This window comes from Elgaria multicarinata, chromosome 11 (genome assembly GCF_023053635.1).
Source record: "Elgaria multicarinata webbii isolate HBS135686 ecotype San Diego chromosome 11, rElgMul1.1.pri, whole genome shotgun sequence".
Taxonomy (NCBI): domain Eukaryota; kingdom Metazoa; phylum Chordata; class Lepidosauria; order Squamata; family Anguidae; genus Elgaria; species Elgaria multicarinata.
Window position 1 is genome coordinate 37,703,996 of NC_086181.1, and position 16,171 is coordinate 37,720,166.

General features: G+C 44.8%; 1 protein-coding gene across 1 annotated transcript; it reads right to left on the reverse strand.

The window, feature by feature from the left end:
- Nucleotides 1–9,508: 9,508 nt before the first annotated feature.
- On the reverse strand, nt 9,509–13,515 carry LTB4R2 (leukotriene B4 receptor 2). The gene is made up of 2 exons (XM_063137940.1): nt 13,480–13,515; nt 9,509–10,985 (listed from the first exon to the last, which is right to left on the reverse strand). Coding segments are annotated over exons 1-2 (1,152 nt in total). The 5' UTR covers nt 13,482–13,515; the 3' UTR covers nt 9,509–9,835.
- Between the last annotated feature and the right edge of the window lie 2,656 nt (nt 13,516–16,171).

Consider the following 16,171-nt stretch of genomic DNA (forward strand, 5'->3'; position numbering starts at 1 on the left):
ATTTTCACCCGTACAGGCATCTTTTCCGGCGAAATGCTGATAAGCAAACGAAAACACAGCATTTTTTTATTTCACAATTTTCCAACAAGGCACAGAGTTTGTATCCGGCAGTGTTAAGATATTTCGCTGATGGAGAACTTTTTACCACTAGCTGAACTGGACTTGTCTTCTTTAGGCTGTGCAATGTGACTTGGACCAGGTTGTTGTTGTTGTTGTTATTATTATTACAAAGGAAGGCCTTAACTCAACCACTAAAAAAGCATCAGGCAGCTCAGAAACACTATCCGCTTCAAACCTCCCAAGAATCAGATTCACTACTGCCAGATAACTCCAATTCCCTATCAATTACTGAATCAGCTAGTCTTTCTGAGGAACCCCATGTTCATCCTCTTTCATACTTTAGCTGAGTTTGAAATATGAAATAAAAGGAATAACAACCATTGAATACAGGGGGATTAATTGATGAGTAAACATTCATATGCTTGAACTGCAAGTAAATTCTCCCCACCTCCTTTTCCTATCCTTGTGCTTTGAGGAGGAAAAAAAAGGAAGACCTAGTGTACAGATGAATTATTTCCTCACACTTTCATTTTTTTTTCTGGCCAAAAGCCCCGAGGAAAGAAAAAAGCAGAGAGGCATGAAAGAGATAATTTTTCCTCCTTTCCAACTTCCAAATGAGGCCTCCCACCTCCAGAGCTTGGAGAGAGGGCAAAGGTCTGGGAATCGCCCTATAGCCTGCTCCTCTTAAGTCCTAGAAGGTAGGCATAGATACTCAAAGGGACTGTGGTGTCCCTGAGAGTGTGAAAGATAGAGGAGAAAGGATAGGGTTGAAGAGGTTACCGAATCGTCTGGTGTTGCATTCACAATCCTGCTGTCCACGCAACATGCCAGAGATTCTTTGGTATCAACCAGGCCTCTTCAATAAAACGACCACCTTAGAACAAACCAACTTCTTCGTCCTCAACAAACACACACACATACTGAGGGATGGATTTCACCCGCCCACACAGGTCACAAGGGAAGAAGTGAAACTAGAACCTAACAAAATTTCTTCACAGGGGCAACACTGACTGACCTCTTGGCCTTCTCTTAGCATCCTCTTTCTCTCCAGGTTTGAGGTTTTTTTTTTCCTTTTTGGATGAGACCCTTGCAGTATTCCTCCACACCCTCTCTTCACATATCTCTGAAACTACCATCTCTCATCATCTCTCTTCATGCACCTCTAAGTATGAGCATGCTGTGCAGTGAAGAGGACTGCCACCGGTCTGTAATGGAGTTAGCTGCAACTGAGAGGTACAATACTGCCCAGCCAATGGCCTCTAGTCAGCTCCCCAAGTTGCTCCATTTTAATAATTCCCTCTCCACCACATGTCACTGTATTTTTCCCACCATTATTTTATGTGTAGGGTGACCATATGGAAAAGAGGACAGCGCTCCTGTATCTTTAACACTTGCACAAAAAAGGGATTTTTTTGGTATGCATGCAGCACGTGGTGAAATTCCCTCTTCATTAAAACTGTTAAAGCTGGAGGAGACCTGCCCTCTTTTGTATCTGTTCACTCAAGTATAGCTCCTGCAGCTTTAACTGTTGTGATGAAGAGGGAATTTTACCAGGTGCTCCATGCATACAAATGACATCTGCTAAAACCGCTTTTTCTATACAATAGTTAAAGATACATGAGCCCTGTCCTCTTTTTCATATCGTCACCCTATTTATTTGCAGATCCTTCATTCTGCCACCTCCACACTCCTTCCATTAGGATGGCACAGGGGGTGACGCTTAGGATGCAGTGGTAAATTTTCACGCATAGGTAGAACTTTCGATGCCCCTCTCCTGTAGCCACGTTCCCCTCTCCCAAGGCAAGCCATGCTGCACTAAGACAAGTACAACCCAAAATCAACTTTAGTGTTTCTCGCTTGCATATAGTATTAAGCTGTATCTCACCCCACATAACATGCAGCATAATATCTATGGCTGAAATTCTATGCACATTTTCTTGACTTGGAGTAAGAAACATGCAAACGGGAATTAACCTATAATGGCAACAGAGATAAAGAAAGTAGGGTGACCATATGGAAAGGAAGACAGGGCTCTTGTGTCTTTAACAGTTGTTTAGAAAAGGGAATTTCAGCAGTTGTTATTTGTATGCATGCAGCACCTACTGAAATTCCTTTCCTGTTAAAGATGACCATATAGTCACCCTAGATTAAAGGATTTAGCACACTCACAGATGATTGCAGGAGGGGCTATGATTGCATAACAAAGTGGCACGCAATTCCCAGCCTGGCAGACACCAAAGGGCACTTCTAGAAAAACAAGAAGAAGTCATCTGACAAGAATCCATCGTGTGTAAATCCCTCTACAGGGTTTCTTGTTGCTGTGGCTGCTGCCATTTTGAATATTCAAGCCATCATGGAGTTGCACCACAGCTCACTGTTACATGCAAACCCAGTGAGGGTGGGTTGTTGAAATACTTGATGAGCCACCCAGAAATGATGGGCTATTTTAAGGTTGTAGGTGGCTTTTCAAGCACCCCAACAATTCATTCTCATCAGATTTGCCCATAACAACAAGCTACGGTGCCCGCTCACAATGGCTTGGTTATTCAAAATGGCAGCTGCAGCGGCAATGAGAAGTCCCATGTGGAAATTCCCCCATGGTGGCTTTCTCGTTACGTGCAAATCCACCCTCTCTTTTAAGAACTACCATTCCCAGAATTCCTGATGCATTGGCAACATGGAGGGGCAGTTGGTGGGAGGGGCAAAGCACCATGATAATCAGGGACATTGATCCCAGGGTCAGTTGGAGCTGGTGCTAGGGTTTACAGGCTGAAGTTATATGTCAGTAAATGTCTAGTTTACACAGTAATTTCCACTGAAGAGTGTTGATTTTTCTTTTTTTGCATGCTGCCAGTAAGTATGCCAGAAGCTAAAAGAACTTTCAACAAGCTAGCACTCATCAAAAACTGTAGGCGTTATTTTATGGGACAAGAACAGCTAAATCACCAAGCTATTTTGTCTATCAAGTGAGACCTTGTTGTTGGGTAGAAAATGCAATCAAAGATGGGCATCAAAAAAATGTAAAGGTTCAAAGTTATTACGGTCTATTTATAAAAAGTTTGCAGATGCCTTTGGTTGTTATTATTTTCAAAACATTGATACGACAATAACTTCATCAGAGTCAACCCAAAGGTTCTGAAAGTTGCAGAATTGTTCTTCAGAGTAGATATTCTGTTAAACAAAAAGAGCTCTCTTTGTTTTGGGGCATGGCAGAAAAAAAACCCACCCTCCAGTACGGGCCTTGATGTAATTAGGTGAAATGTAGGAAATGTCATTTCAGAATAGAAATAAAAAACTTTTATTGTATGACTCATGATATTGTACATGTGGGATGGCATTGTGGTGTGTGTGTGAGTTGGTGTGAGGAGGGTGAAATGTTAAAAGTGCAGGCCCAAAAATGATGCCTTGTGTCTGTCATCTAAGGACTTCAACAGCACCTGATTAAGAGGACTCTCGAACGGTGTGAGTGTGTGTGTGTGTGTGGTTGTATTTCTTTACTGTAGCTCTCTTCCTGGTTCTCTTCCATGTTTGAAACAAGCAGAATTACACAGAGAAGACAGCAGAGACCATGTGACCTGCACCTTTCAATGGGACAGCACCCTCTAGTGGGCATTTCAGAGTACAGGTGGAAAGAAGGAAGAAACAGGTTCTCAGGATGCAAAGGATTTATTGATGCAAAGCCCAACGTGTTTCGGCCTGTGCCTTTTCAAAAGCCTTTTTCAGGGGGTTGTCAGAAGACGTCTGCAGATTTCCCTCTAACACATTAGAGGAATATCTGTAGACTTCTTACCCCCTGAAGGCCTTTGAAAAGGCACAGGCCAAAATGTGCTGGGCTTTGCATCAATAAATCCTTTGCATCCTGAGAACCTGTTTCTCCCTTCTTTTCACCTGATTTGGGTGCTTTTCCTCTTTGTTTTTTCATTTTATAACGCAACCTCCCCTGCACACGGCAGGAAATCCTGGCAAACCCGACACCTCTCAGAAAAGTCGGGTTCTCTGAGGTTTATTTTGTGACGCTAAAATAGAGGAAAGGAGCGGGAGGTGTTGCAGGAGGCTGACGGCATTGTCAAAATGAACCGCGAACATCTGAGAATGGCCAGTAACATGCATGCTATAAATCCCTTGTTTAAAGAAGCCTAATATGTTATGTGTGTATGGGATTGCTTGATGTGTTCACTCTCTTCCTCTGTACTCTGGATGAGGAAACACTTTCCTCATGCCTTTTTCTTTTTTGCCTCCTGTGAGTAAAGTTTTTGTTGCTGTTTTTTTTTTTTAAGGACACCCAATTTGTTTCAGGGTGTGAATTCAATTCTTCTTTTTGTCTTGCAGGCCTTCAGGCAATGAATATTAGGAAACCTTGTCCCCAAAATGACCCAATCTTGAAATCCCAACATAAATCTTGCGGTAGGCACACTCATTCACCTCCCAGGCTGCAACGCAGTGCCCCCTGGTGTTGTCGTGTGAGAGCGCTGCCAACTCATGTTTGACTCAGGGCTGATTCATTTCCTGTTTCGAGAAGGATCGCCGTAATAATGCGTTGCAGCAAAAATAATAGCGTTCTGGCACTCTAAGGACTAAGAAAGTTATTACAGCATAATCTTTTGTAGGCTACAGCACACTTTATCAGATGCAACGCTTCCTGTTGCAGCAACGAGAATGCTTAACACAGGGCTACAGAACCTCAGACCTGGGGGGGGGGGGGTCGTCAAATTCAGCTTGCTTAGGGTGGCCATATAGAAAGGAGGACCGGGCTCCTGCATCTTTAACTGTTGCATAAAAAAGGGGAATTTCAGAAGGTGTCATTTGTACACATACAGCACCTGGTGAAATTTCCTCTTCATCACAACAGTGAAAGCTGCAGGAGCCCTGCCCTCATTTGTATCTGGTCAAGAGGGCAGGGCTCCTGCAGCTTTAGATTGATGCAGCCATGCTGGGTGAGCTTTAATCCTTTCCCCATGCTAGTTTCTCATTCCTAAATCCTCCAATTAGCTTCTTTTTCCACAGTGGGAAAAATACTGGGCTAATAGCAGCTTGCAGGGGGCTGTTAGACCAGGGAAACAGTTAATTCACCCTCCCTCGGGGCCATGGCACTGATTGGGGTCCAAGGCCTCAGAAGCTCTTTTTAAGGTAAAAATGAAAACACCTGGTTAGCCTCTTGCAGGTCTCCTGCAGTTTAGCCCCGAAAGGTATATTTGCTTTTTATTTATTTTGCAGAATTGCATTTTAGTTTTATGGAGGGAGGCTGTTGCTCAGCAGCAGAGGACCTGCTTCGGATGTGGGAAGGCCCCGGTTCAATCTCCAGCATGTCCAGGTAGAGGAGGAAAATATCCCGCTGGAAATCCTGGAGAGCTGCTGCCAGTCAGTGTCAATAATACTGGGCTAGATGGACTAGTGGGCTAACTTGATGTAAGGCAGTTTCTTAATGCTTCAGTGTAGGCCTCTTGTTTTTCCGAATGTGTATGGGAGATGAGTATGACTTTTGGCGCCTGAGATGGAATTCCAGAATTTATTTATTTATTTATTATTGCATTTATATCCCACCTTTTTTTTCCTCCAAGGAACCCAAGGAGGCATACATAATCCTCCTCCTCTCCATATTATCCTCACAACAACCACCCTGTGAGGTGGGTTGGGCTGAGAGTCTGTGACTGGCCCAGTGTTACACAGTGGGTTTCCATGGCTGAGTGGGCACTAGAACCTGGATCTCCCAACTCAGTCCAACACTCTAACCACTACACCACACTGGCTCTCAAAGTATGCACCCATTCTCACAGTAAAAACAAACACGCAAACAAACCCCAAACAAATTAAAAACAAAACAAAAACATTCCTATATCCATCGTTAACACATGGATATAGGAATGCCCTTGCAGAAACAGTTCTTTTTCTTCTGAGTGATACCAACATTTCTGTGACACATAAAGTGGCTTTTTGTTTGCACTGGGAGTGAGAGAAGATCAGGAAGAGAGAACTAGACAAAATTGCCCTAAATTGCCATGGAGGTTCAGATTGCTGAGTGAAAGCTGAGTTTTAGGTATGGTAAATTCCAAGTGATCTGTGCAATTTTGAGGTATTACTGTACCTATGTATTTGTCATGGCCTTTGGGTGATTGATTATCTCCCAAACCCCAAACAAATTAAGTCACATACAATTGGCTGCCTCCTCCAATGAAACTCTAAATGAGTCACTTCACTACTATCTAAGGGTGGAACCAGTCCTTGGGACATGGGGGGACGATGACAAGATTTCTGGGTGATGTATCTACTCCCTTGCTGTTAATGGCTGGTGCCCTCATCTTCTCCTGGGCCTTATCCCAATACTACTTCCTTTGTACCCACCCTCATCACCATTTAAGCGAGGTCTGCATTGTACATCAGTGCTAACTTTGTTGTGTGTTGGTTGACAGCAATGATGACACAATCAATTTTGTGAGTTCATCTTGATGACAGGACGATCAAGTGTCACATCTCAATGAGTTGAGCATCTGCAGACATTATTGAAAGGGGCACACAATGCAAAGGTAGCCATGATTATGGTGACCCTATGGAAAGGAGGACCGGGCTCCTGTATCTTTCACAGTTGTATAGGAAAGGGAATTTCAGCAGGTGACATTTGTATGCATGCAGCACCTGGTGAAATTCCCTCTTCATCGCAACAGTTAAAGCCGCAGGAGCCCTGCCCTCTTTTGTATCTGGTCAAGAGGGCATGGCTCCTGCAATTGGAATTTCACTGGGTGCTGCATACATACAGATGACACCTGCTGAAATTCCCTTTTATTTTATTGATTTATGACATTTTTATACTGCCCATCAGCTGAAGCTCTCTGGGCAGTGTACAGTTAAAAACCATAAAATACAAGTGTAAATTTAAAACATTAAACGTTTAAAAGACAATATAAAACCAGCTCCATTCAAGACCAGGGAAAGCCTATGTAAAAAGGTATGTCTTCAAGAGACGTTTAAAAAATATTATGTTTTCCGCCTCCCGAACCACACGAGGGAGGGTCCTCCAGAGGGAGGGTGCCACCACAGAGAAGGCCCACCGCCGAGGTTCTTCATGGTGGCATTCCATTCATATCTGAATGGCCAGATGAGCCTCTTTTGAGGATTGTAGCGGTCATCTGGGTGTATACAAGGGAAGGCGGTCTGCTGGGTATCCTGGGGCTGAATCTACACTACTGCTTTAAAGCTCTTTGAAGCGTTCATAACAGTTTTGACAACTGTATACGGAGTGTGTCCTGGGCCCCAACAGTTGTCAAAACTGTTATAAAGCACTTTTAAGCAGTAGTGTAGATCCTGCCCTGGTCAAAAGTTGTTTTTATACAACTGTTAAAGATACAGGAGTCCTGTACTCCTTTCCATTTGGTCATCCTAGGATGGTCGTAAGAAAGATAAATAAATCCAAAATCCATATTAGGCCAACTCAAAAGATCATGACAAATGAGCAAGCTTTTGAGATCTGCAGAGCTCTTCATCAGCTCTTCTTATATTCCAAGAGAGGACTGTCCTCTGTAAAGTAGGAAAAATAGCTGTTGTGAAAAAGGTAAAGCAGAAAGGCAGCGGGGCAGCATAGAGGATGTAGAATGGGCTCAATGGGCAGGCTGGCTCCAGATTGGGGACATCTCTCAACTCAGTATAAGTCAGTCGCTTATGCTTTCCCATATCAGACCCAAGTTCCATCTATGCCAGCATCCTGCTTCACAAGAACTTAAGAAGAGCCCTGCTGGATCAGACCAAGGGTCCATCTAGTCCAGCACTCTGTTCACACAGTGGCCAGCCAGCTGTCGACCAGGGATGAACAAGCAGGACACAGGTGCAACAGCACCCTCCAAACCATGTTCCCCAGCAACTGATGTATATATCTTACTGCCTCTGGTAACTGTAGAGAACTGATACCATTTCCTACAGCTGCCTATCAGATCCCCTTGGGAAACCAACAAGGATTGCATAAATTCAACAGCAATCCTTTCTTCTTTTCCTCCAGCAACTCGTACTCCAAAATACAAATGCCTCTGAATCCATAGATGCGAACTAGCCTTTATTTTGTGCATTTGAATCGATTGTAAAGAGCTTTGGATAATTAAAATAAATGAGGTGTGGTATGTAAATCTTGAGATATCTATCTAACTATCTTTAAAGACTCATAGCCACTTACAGGCACGTCTTCCATGCATTTATCTATTTGCTTTTGAATAACAAAGGGAAGTACATCTGCCAGAGATAACCATATCCTTTCCAACTGTCAATCCTAATCCTCCCTACACCCAAGTTTAGCAGTCTTTGCTGATGACATCTGAGGTTCTGTCTGTTCCTTAAAAGCAGCAAAAAAACAAATGGACGCGACTCCAAAATTCCTACGAAGCAATGGATTTATTGTAAACAGCCTGACAGACACAGAAAACAATGGACCGTGTTTATCGATGCGCTACAGACCTTCAATCACCATTGCTCTGATGCTGCTGTGGGACGTGGAAGGGAGCTCACACAGGCTGGATAGGAGGTCCGTGTGTGCGTGTGGGGCGGGATGCCTTACTGGATCCTGCTGCATTCGGAAACAAGAGCAGATTCCTTGCTCTTACTTCCGAAAATGGGCACTTGCTAGAGATGATTGCTGCAGGCAGATAATGAAGGAATGCCATGCAGGATCCGCAGAGGCCTTTACACGTAGGTACGTCCTAGTCCATTTTAGCTTATCAAACACAGGATTAGAAATAATCTACAGCAAAACCTTCCTCAATGTGGTGTCCTCCATACGAGAGGGAGGGAGAGAGAGAAATAACCATGGAAGTAATTTAGCAGCCATGTAGTGTTAGGGTGACCATATGAAAAGGAAGACAGGGCTGTTGCATAGAACTAACAGTTGCATAGAAAAGGGAATTTCAGCAGGTGTCATTTGTATATATGGAGAACCTGGTGAAATTCCCTCTTCAACACAACAGTTAAAGCCGCAGGAGCTATACTAGAGTGACCAGATTTAAAAGAGGGCAGGGCACCTGCAACTTCATCTGTTGTGATGAAAAGGAAATTTCACTAAGTTCTTCATATATACAAATGACACCTGCTGAAATTCCCCTTTCAATACAACTGTTAAGGATACAGGAGCCTGGTCCTCCTTTTCATATGGTCACCCTATGTAGTGTAGAAGTGACCTCAGGGCTGTTTCCCCTCCCCCCCCCCCCCCGCTGAAGAAGCTACATTTCCATGTGAAAGGGCAGATGAGGCTGAAGAATCTAGCAGTTAAGGATGGGTTGTAGCTCAGTGAAAAAGTGCATGCTTTGCATACAGAGGGTCTCAGGTTCAGCCTTTAGTATCTCATGATAGGCTGGAGAAGACAGAAGAATCATGGTCAGTCATCATTGGGATGCTGAACCTTAGGTGTGTGAGGCAGATCCGGCCCGCCTGCAGGCCCAGTCCATTCCCATGGTGTTTTGCCAATGGCCACCCCCCTTTCCCTAGCCCCACCTGCCTTTCCCCACTTGATCATCTTTGGGTGCTTTTCTGGCTTGTGTGCAAATCTTTTCTCAATCTAAGCTTCTCCTAAGGCTTCTTTACTGCTAGTAAGAGCTATAACCTAAAACACCCTGGCAATTTTGGGTGTGTTTGGCCTCGCCCCTGTTGCCTCTGGCCCTGCCTATCATCAGATTGCCATCCCTAAGAGTCCCAGAGGGCCAAAATTGAGGTTCAACACCCCCTGGTGTCACAGTACTCAGCTGGATGGAGTGACTCAGCTTCCCAAGTACAGAAACTGTCATGTTGAAAGTTGCAGTGATTCAGTCTAGGGCTGTCTGTATCCGGGTTGCTCTTCTGTGCCTTCGGCCAGCTGTCCCTCTGTGACCTTGTCCACCCCATCACACCCTCTCAGCGGCTGTTGGTCCATATTCACGGCCGCTCCTGCCACAGTAGCCAGGTCTTTAGCCAGGTTTTTCTGGGACTGAGACCTCCGACCCAGACCATCAGATGCTCCCTCAAAGAACTGGGCAATGAAGTTGGCTCCAGATGTCTTGATGAGGTTCCCAGCAACAAAGACGTAAAGCACAGGGTTGATGCTGCTGCTTAGGAATGCTAAGGCCGTCACACCTGCTCGCCCACTCTTCCAGGCCTGGCCCAGCTTTTCGGCAGTCCTCCCTGATGCCATGTTAGAAGCTATCTGGACCATGTTGACAATATGGTAGGGCATCCAGAGGACAGCGAAGCAGATCACAATGGCAACAATGAGCTTCTCGGTCCGAGCTCCTTTCCTCCTCCTCACCCCCCGGAGGCGTATCAAAATGGCGGAATAACACCCAACAATGATGGTGAATGGGATCATGAAGGCCACCACCGTTTCCAAGGTGAAGTGGAAGATGGCCAAGCTTGGCCTGGGATGGCAGGGCTCACAGATCTTATACCCCCACAAAGGCTCCTTCACGACCTGGCGGAAGAGGAAGGCTGGGATGGACAACAAGATGGCTGCCAGCCAAATCCCAGCCAGGATCTTGACCACCAAGTTCTTCTTGCGGATGGCTTGGGAGAAGTAGGGCTGGTTGACTGCGAGGCATCGGTCCACGCTCATGAGGGTGATGATGAAGATGCTGGCGAACATGTTGATGCAGCACAGGTAGTACACCCCTTTGCAAATCACAAAGCCGAACATCCAGTTCTTGAAGATGAGGAAAAGGATGAAGAAGGGAGTGAGCAGCAGCACAATCCCATCAGCCACCGCCAAATTAAGGACTAGAAGGCAAGTGACCGACCGGTTGCTTGGCTTCATCTTCCAAAGGATGCTCCAGATGACGAAGAGGTTCCCGGGCAGCCCTATGACGGCAGCCAAGAGTAGGAAGACAATGCCAGTGATGCTGGAGGTGGAGGAGCTCAGGAGGGTGCTGTTTCCTGAAGTGTGGATGCAATCATTGGTAGTAGTGTTGATCAGAAGGGTTGGGGACGCCCTGTCAGGGAGGAGGAAGGGGAGAGCATTAAGACAGAAGCTACTGGTGTCTGACTTTCCAGCTTGTCAACACTCCCAGTTCTGGGACCGAAAAATCAATGACAGAGGGTTGGATCAAGACTGAGTCACTATTAGGGTAGAACCCCTGAAATCAATAAGGTAGTCATTAAGTCCCATTGATTTCAGTGGACCTAGAAGTATGACAAAGTCTCAGTCCAACCCAGTGCATTTTGATCTTCTTCATCTCTTGCTCTCTTTGCATCTCCCCTTCTTTCTGTCCCTTTGTTTTTGCCCACACTGTTGAAACTCATACTGATATGCCTTATATGCCTTAATGATATGTTTTCTGTGATCAATTTATTGCATTGATTCCTTGCTGAAACGATCTGAATCTTTTTCTTTCTGGTCAATTGACTGTAAATATAGATGATGATTATTACCATACTGATCTGTGTTTGTATTATTATTATTATTATTATTATTATTATTATTATTATTATTATTATTATTATTATTATTATTATTTTCTCACTTGTGGTGCGTTTTCTAGATGGACATGATGGGCTTTGCCAAGTCATGTTGTCTTTTACTACTACTGCTGCTATCTTATTATTATTATTATTTACTAATATTATTACTACTGCTACTATTCCATCACCAGTGTTGCAGAGCAACAACAAGAGAAACGGTCCCTGTCCCCAAAGGTGCTTGCAATTGGAATTTTGACACCGCCAAGGCAATACGAGGGGGAAGAAGTTTATCTAGGCCAGCCTTCCTCAACCTGGGGCGCTCCAGATGTGTTGGACTGCAACTCCCAGAATGCCCCAGCCTGGGTGATGCAGTCCAACACATCTGGAGCGCCCCAGGTTGAGGAAGGCTGATCTAGGCAACTTCCTGTGAAAGTTCACTGGCCACAGGACGAAGTGCTGCTGGGTTGCATTGAGTATGGAATCTGTGTGAGTGTGTGTATGTATTATTAAAGACTATTGTAAGCTGCCTGGACTGAAGATCATTCAGTGGAAAGGGGTGGGGTAGACGTCTTCTAAATCAATCAATCAATCAATCAATCAATTTCAGAAGCAGGGGAGGGGTGATGGAGGGTGTAAGAAAAGGCCTGTTGTATTCCCCTTCCTTTGCCTTGCTCCCTTTTCTTCCCTTTCACCTTTGTCCCATATAGCTTAATGGGAGCCATTGAGAATAAGGCCAATCCCTATCAATACAGCTCCATCCCTAGTTCTACTCCTTAGTTATACTACACAGGAACGTGAGAACGTGGCTGGATCAGATCAAAAGTCTACGTAGTTCAGCTTCCCGTTTCCCACAGTGGCCAATCACATGCCTTTAGGAAGTCCACAAACAGGACAGGGAATCAAAAGCCCTCCCCTTCCTCCCTGTTACTACCCAGGAACTGAAGTTCAAAGTCATGTTGCCACTGAACATGGAGGTTCCATTTGATCATCATGGCCATGGATATAGCATTCTATGAATTTGTCCCATCACCTTTCAAAGTTATCATCACACCAATGGAGTTGGATTTCATCCATTAAGAAGGTATCAGGTTGGCTCATTATTTAACCCATGATGAGCCGCAGTGCATGGCAGGGGCATGGAGCCACCATTTTGAGTGTGTAGCCCCCAATCAGGCTAATCAGGGGTGGCACCATGTCCTCTCAACCCAGCCATCATAGGTTATTCTAGAGTTAAACTACTGGCACTTAACCCCTACTGCAAATCACGAGTTAAGCAAGAGCTGTTTAACCCTCAAATAAGCTATGATGAGTGGGTTTGGATGACACAGCACAATAGCTGCAATGGTGCCGGGGCTCATCATGGGTTGAATAAAGCTGTGTCTTGCGGACTGGGTCATTATGTCAATAGTGCTTTCCTTGGTCTTTCCTGAATCTCTTCTGCCAATCAATTCCATTGGAGGACCCCGATATCTATTCATGGGAGAGAGCGAGAGAAACCTCTCTCTGCATTTCCTCTGCAACATGCATACTCTTATAAAGCTCATTCATGCATTCATAGTCCCCACCAGTGGTCTTCTATTTCATATTGTAGCTTGTTGCTGAACAGAAGATGCTCTTCCCTTCTGTTCATTTCAGTTTTAATCTCTTTCCTAATAATGCTTGTAATTTTCCACTGGAATTTTCCAACGTGGTGTTAATACGGGGGTTTCTTCCCTTCTTCCTTTCAATCATTCAAATAAGGAATAGAAAGTTAATAATTTGGCACTAATTTGTTTAATTTTCAATCATGATGATGTAAATTAAACCAATTAGCGCCAAATCATTTCTTTTGTAAGTAAGAAGCATGTGTATTTCTTGATATGCCTACGGTCTATCTCATACATTTCTATGGGTACCTCCTATTTCCAAACCCACAACTTGACTACGATCTGGGCTGTTCTCTAACCCCCCTCCCACTTCCAACTACCTGGCCTTCTAGTAATGCTTATGATCTTTTTCGTGTCAGTCAAAAGCCAAATAACTTACATGAGAGTCTCGTCTGGTTCAGGCTTGGAACAACTTCTTCTGCTCTTGCCGGCTCTGTCCCTTCATATCTTTCCTTGGGATGCAACTGCTCTCCTTTTTGCAGTGTCTTTGCTTCCTTCCTACTACTACTGCTACTCTGCACGTCCAGACTGGAAGCTGGAATGAGGTTGAGCAATGGAAGGGCAGGGAGTGGCAAGGGGGTGTGGGCTTCTGCCCACACACCCTCAATTGCTCTGCTCTACCTCCAAGTTGGGACTTGCTGGGGGAAGGAACACCACACCCAAAGATCTCAGCGTCTGGAAGACCATAGCTTGGCTGTATGTTTCTCCTCTGTCTTTGGGCACAGCTGGCTTCCTTCCCTTCCTGCCTCATCCTTTCATTCACAGAAATCTCCATCTGCTTTACTTATGAAGGAAGAGGCTAAACCGCAAGAGTCGGGCTGTGGAAAGCTGATAACAAGAACCCACTGACCTTCCTAGGAAGAAAACTCACTCTCCATCCCATGAGGCAGGAACACATTGGGTAAATGGGTCATCTTGCTAAGTTTGGGTGGGGAGTAGCAACACTGAAATGACAACAAAAAGCCCTACACCAAAGGCGGGTGGACTTCAATCCCACCCACCCCCAAATACTTTGCCTGGGAACAGGGAGCAATATATTATAGCTAGGAAAATTCATTCCCTCAGCTACTCTGAGAATTGCAGCTAAGGTCAGTGAGAACAGGGAGGTCTGAGGTGGGTGCCAGAAGACGTCGGCACCCCTGCTAATAAAAGCAGTGTCGATGCAATGTCCCTGTGAGCCCAGGTTCTGCTACACCCACTGCCCCTCACACACAGCTTTCTTGATTTCAGCTTGACTGATGTATTGTAAATCACCCAGAGGTCTACCAGTCAGTGGTGCAACTAGGGGTCAATGTTCAGGACCCCCCAGCCCTGATAGACCCTCAGATGTTCAACCAGAGAGCAACAGGTAATTAGAGCTATATCAGAAAACTCCATTTAATTTATGGTGCTATGGTTTAAGTGAACTTAAAATGCAAAACTGTTCATGCTCATCATCATCATCATCATCATGTGACCATATGAAAAGGAGGACAGGGCTCCGATATCTTTAACAGCAGTATAGAAAAGAGAATTTCAGCTAGTGTCATTTGTATGCATGCAGCACCTGGGGAATTTCCCTCTTCATCACAACAGTTAAAGCTGCAGGAGCCCTGCCCTGGACCTGCAGCTTTAATGGTTGTTGAAGATCTTTAACTGTTAAAGATACAGGAGCCCGGTCCTCCTTTCCATTTGGTCACCTAAAACACTAATAATGAGGAAGAGGAGGGTTGGCAAACAGTGTTGTTGTTGTTCTTCTAACATATCAGGAATGTAGAAACAGTTGTAAAGCATGGAATCATGGTCGGGGAAGAAAAGAAACATTAGTTGTGGGTTTCACAACTGAAGTTATACACATGGAAGTTTAAAGCCCGCCTTTAAGACCTTTAAGTCCAGGGCCAAACCTTACCTAGCTGCTGCAACACTTCTGCAAATAGATCTCAATCTTGATCGCTCTTCTACTCACCCCTGGCCTGGAAATGCCTCTTCTTAACTTAAAAATAAATCAACAAAAGCAAAACCTCTTGGCTGACTGCTAAGAGCTTAATTTCTAAGATGAAACATTCTGGGGCCTTGAGATGGCCTCGAAAACACTGCCTCTGCTCTGAATGTTTCCCCTCTCCAAAGGCTTTAACTTGAGCCAGGTCTCCAGCTCAGAAATGGCTAGTCCAGGAGGGTGTTATTGCAGTGACTAGGGTGACCCTATGGAAAGGAGGACAGGGCTCCCATATTTTTAACAGTTGTATAGAAAAGGGAATTTCAGCCGGTGTCATTTGTATGCATGCAGCACCTGGTGAAATCCCCTCTTCATCACAACAGTTAAAGCTGCAGGAACCCTGCTTTCTTTTATATCTGCTCACTCTAGTATAGCTCTTGCAGCTTTAACTGTTGTGATGAGGGAATTTCACCACGTGCTGCATGCATACAAATGACACCTACTTAACTTTCTTTTTCTATGCAACTCTTTAAAGATACAGGAGCGCTGTCCTCCTTTCCATATGGTCACCCTACACATAAAATAATGGTGGGGAAAAATACAGTGACATGTGATGGAGAGGGAATTATTAAAATGGAGCAATTTGGGGAGCTGACTAGAGGCCAATGGCTGGGCAGTATTGTACCCCTCAGTTGCAGCTAACTCCATTACAGACCAGGAGGCCTGCCGGTGGCAGTCCTCTTCACTGCACAGCATGCTCATACGTAGAGGTACATGAAGAGAGATAATGAGAGATGTTAGCTCCAGAGATATGTGAACAGAGGGTGTGGAGGGATACTGCAAGGGTCTCATCCAAAAAGGATAAAAAACCCTCCAACCTGGAAAGGAAGAGGATGCTAAGAATTATTGTAGAAGGCCAAGAGGTCAGTCAGTGTTGCCCCTGTGAAGAAATTTTGTTAGGTTCTAGTTTCACTTCTTCCCTTGTGACCTGTGTGGGCGTGTGAAATCCATCCCTCAGTATGTGTGTGTGTTTGTTGAGGACGAAGAAGTTGGTTTGTTCTAAGGTGGTCGTTTTATTGAAGAGGCCTGGTTGATACCAAAGAATCTCTGGCATGTTGCGTGGACAGCAGGATTGTGAATGCAACACCAGACGATT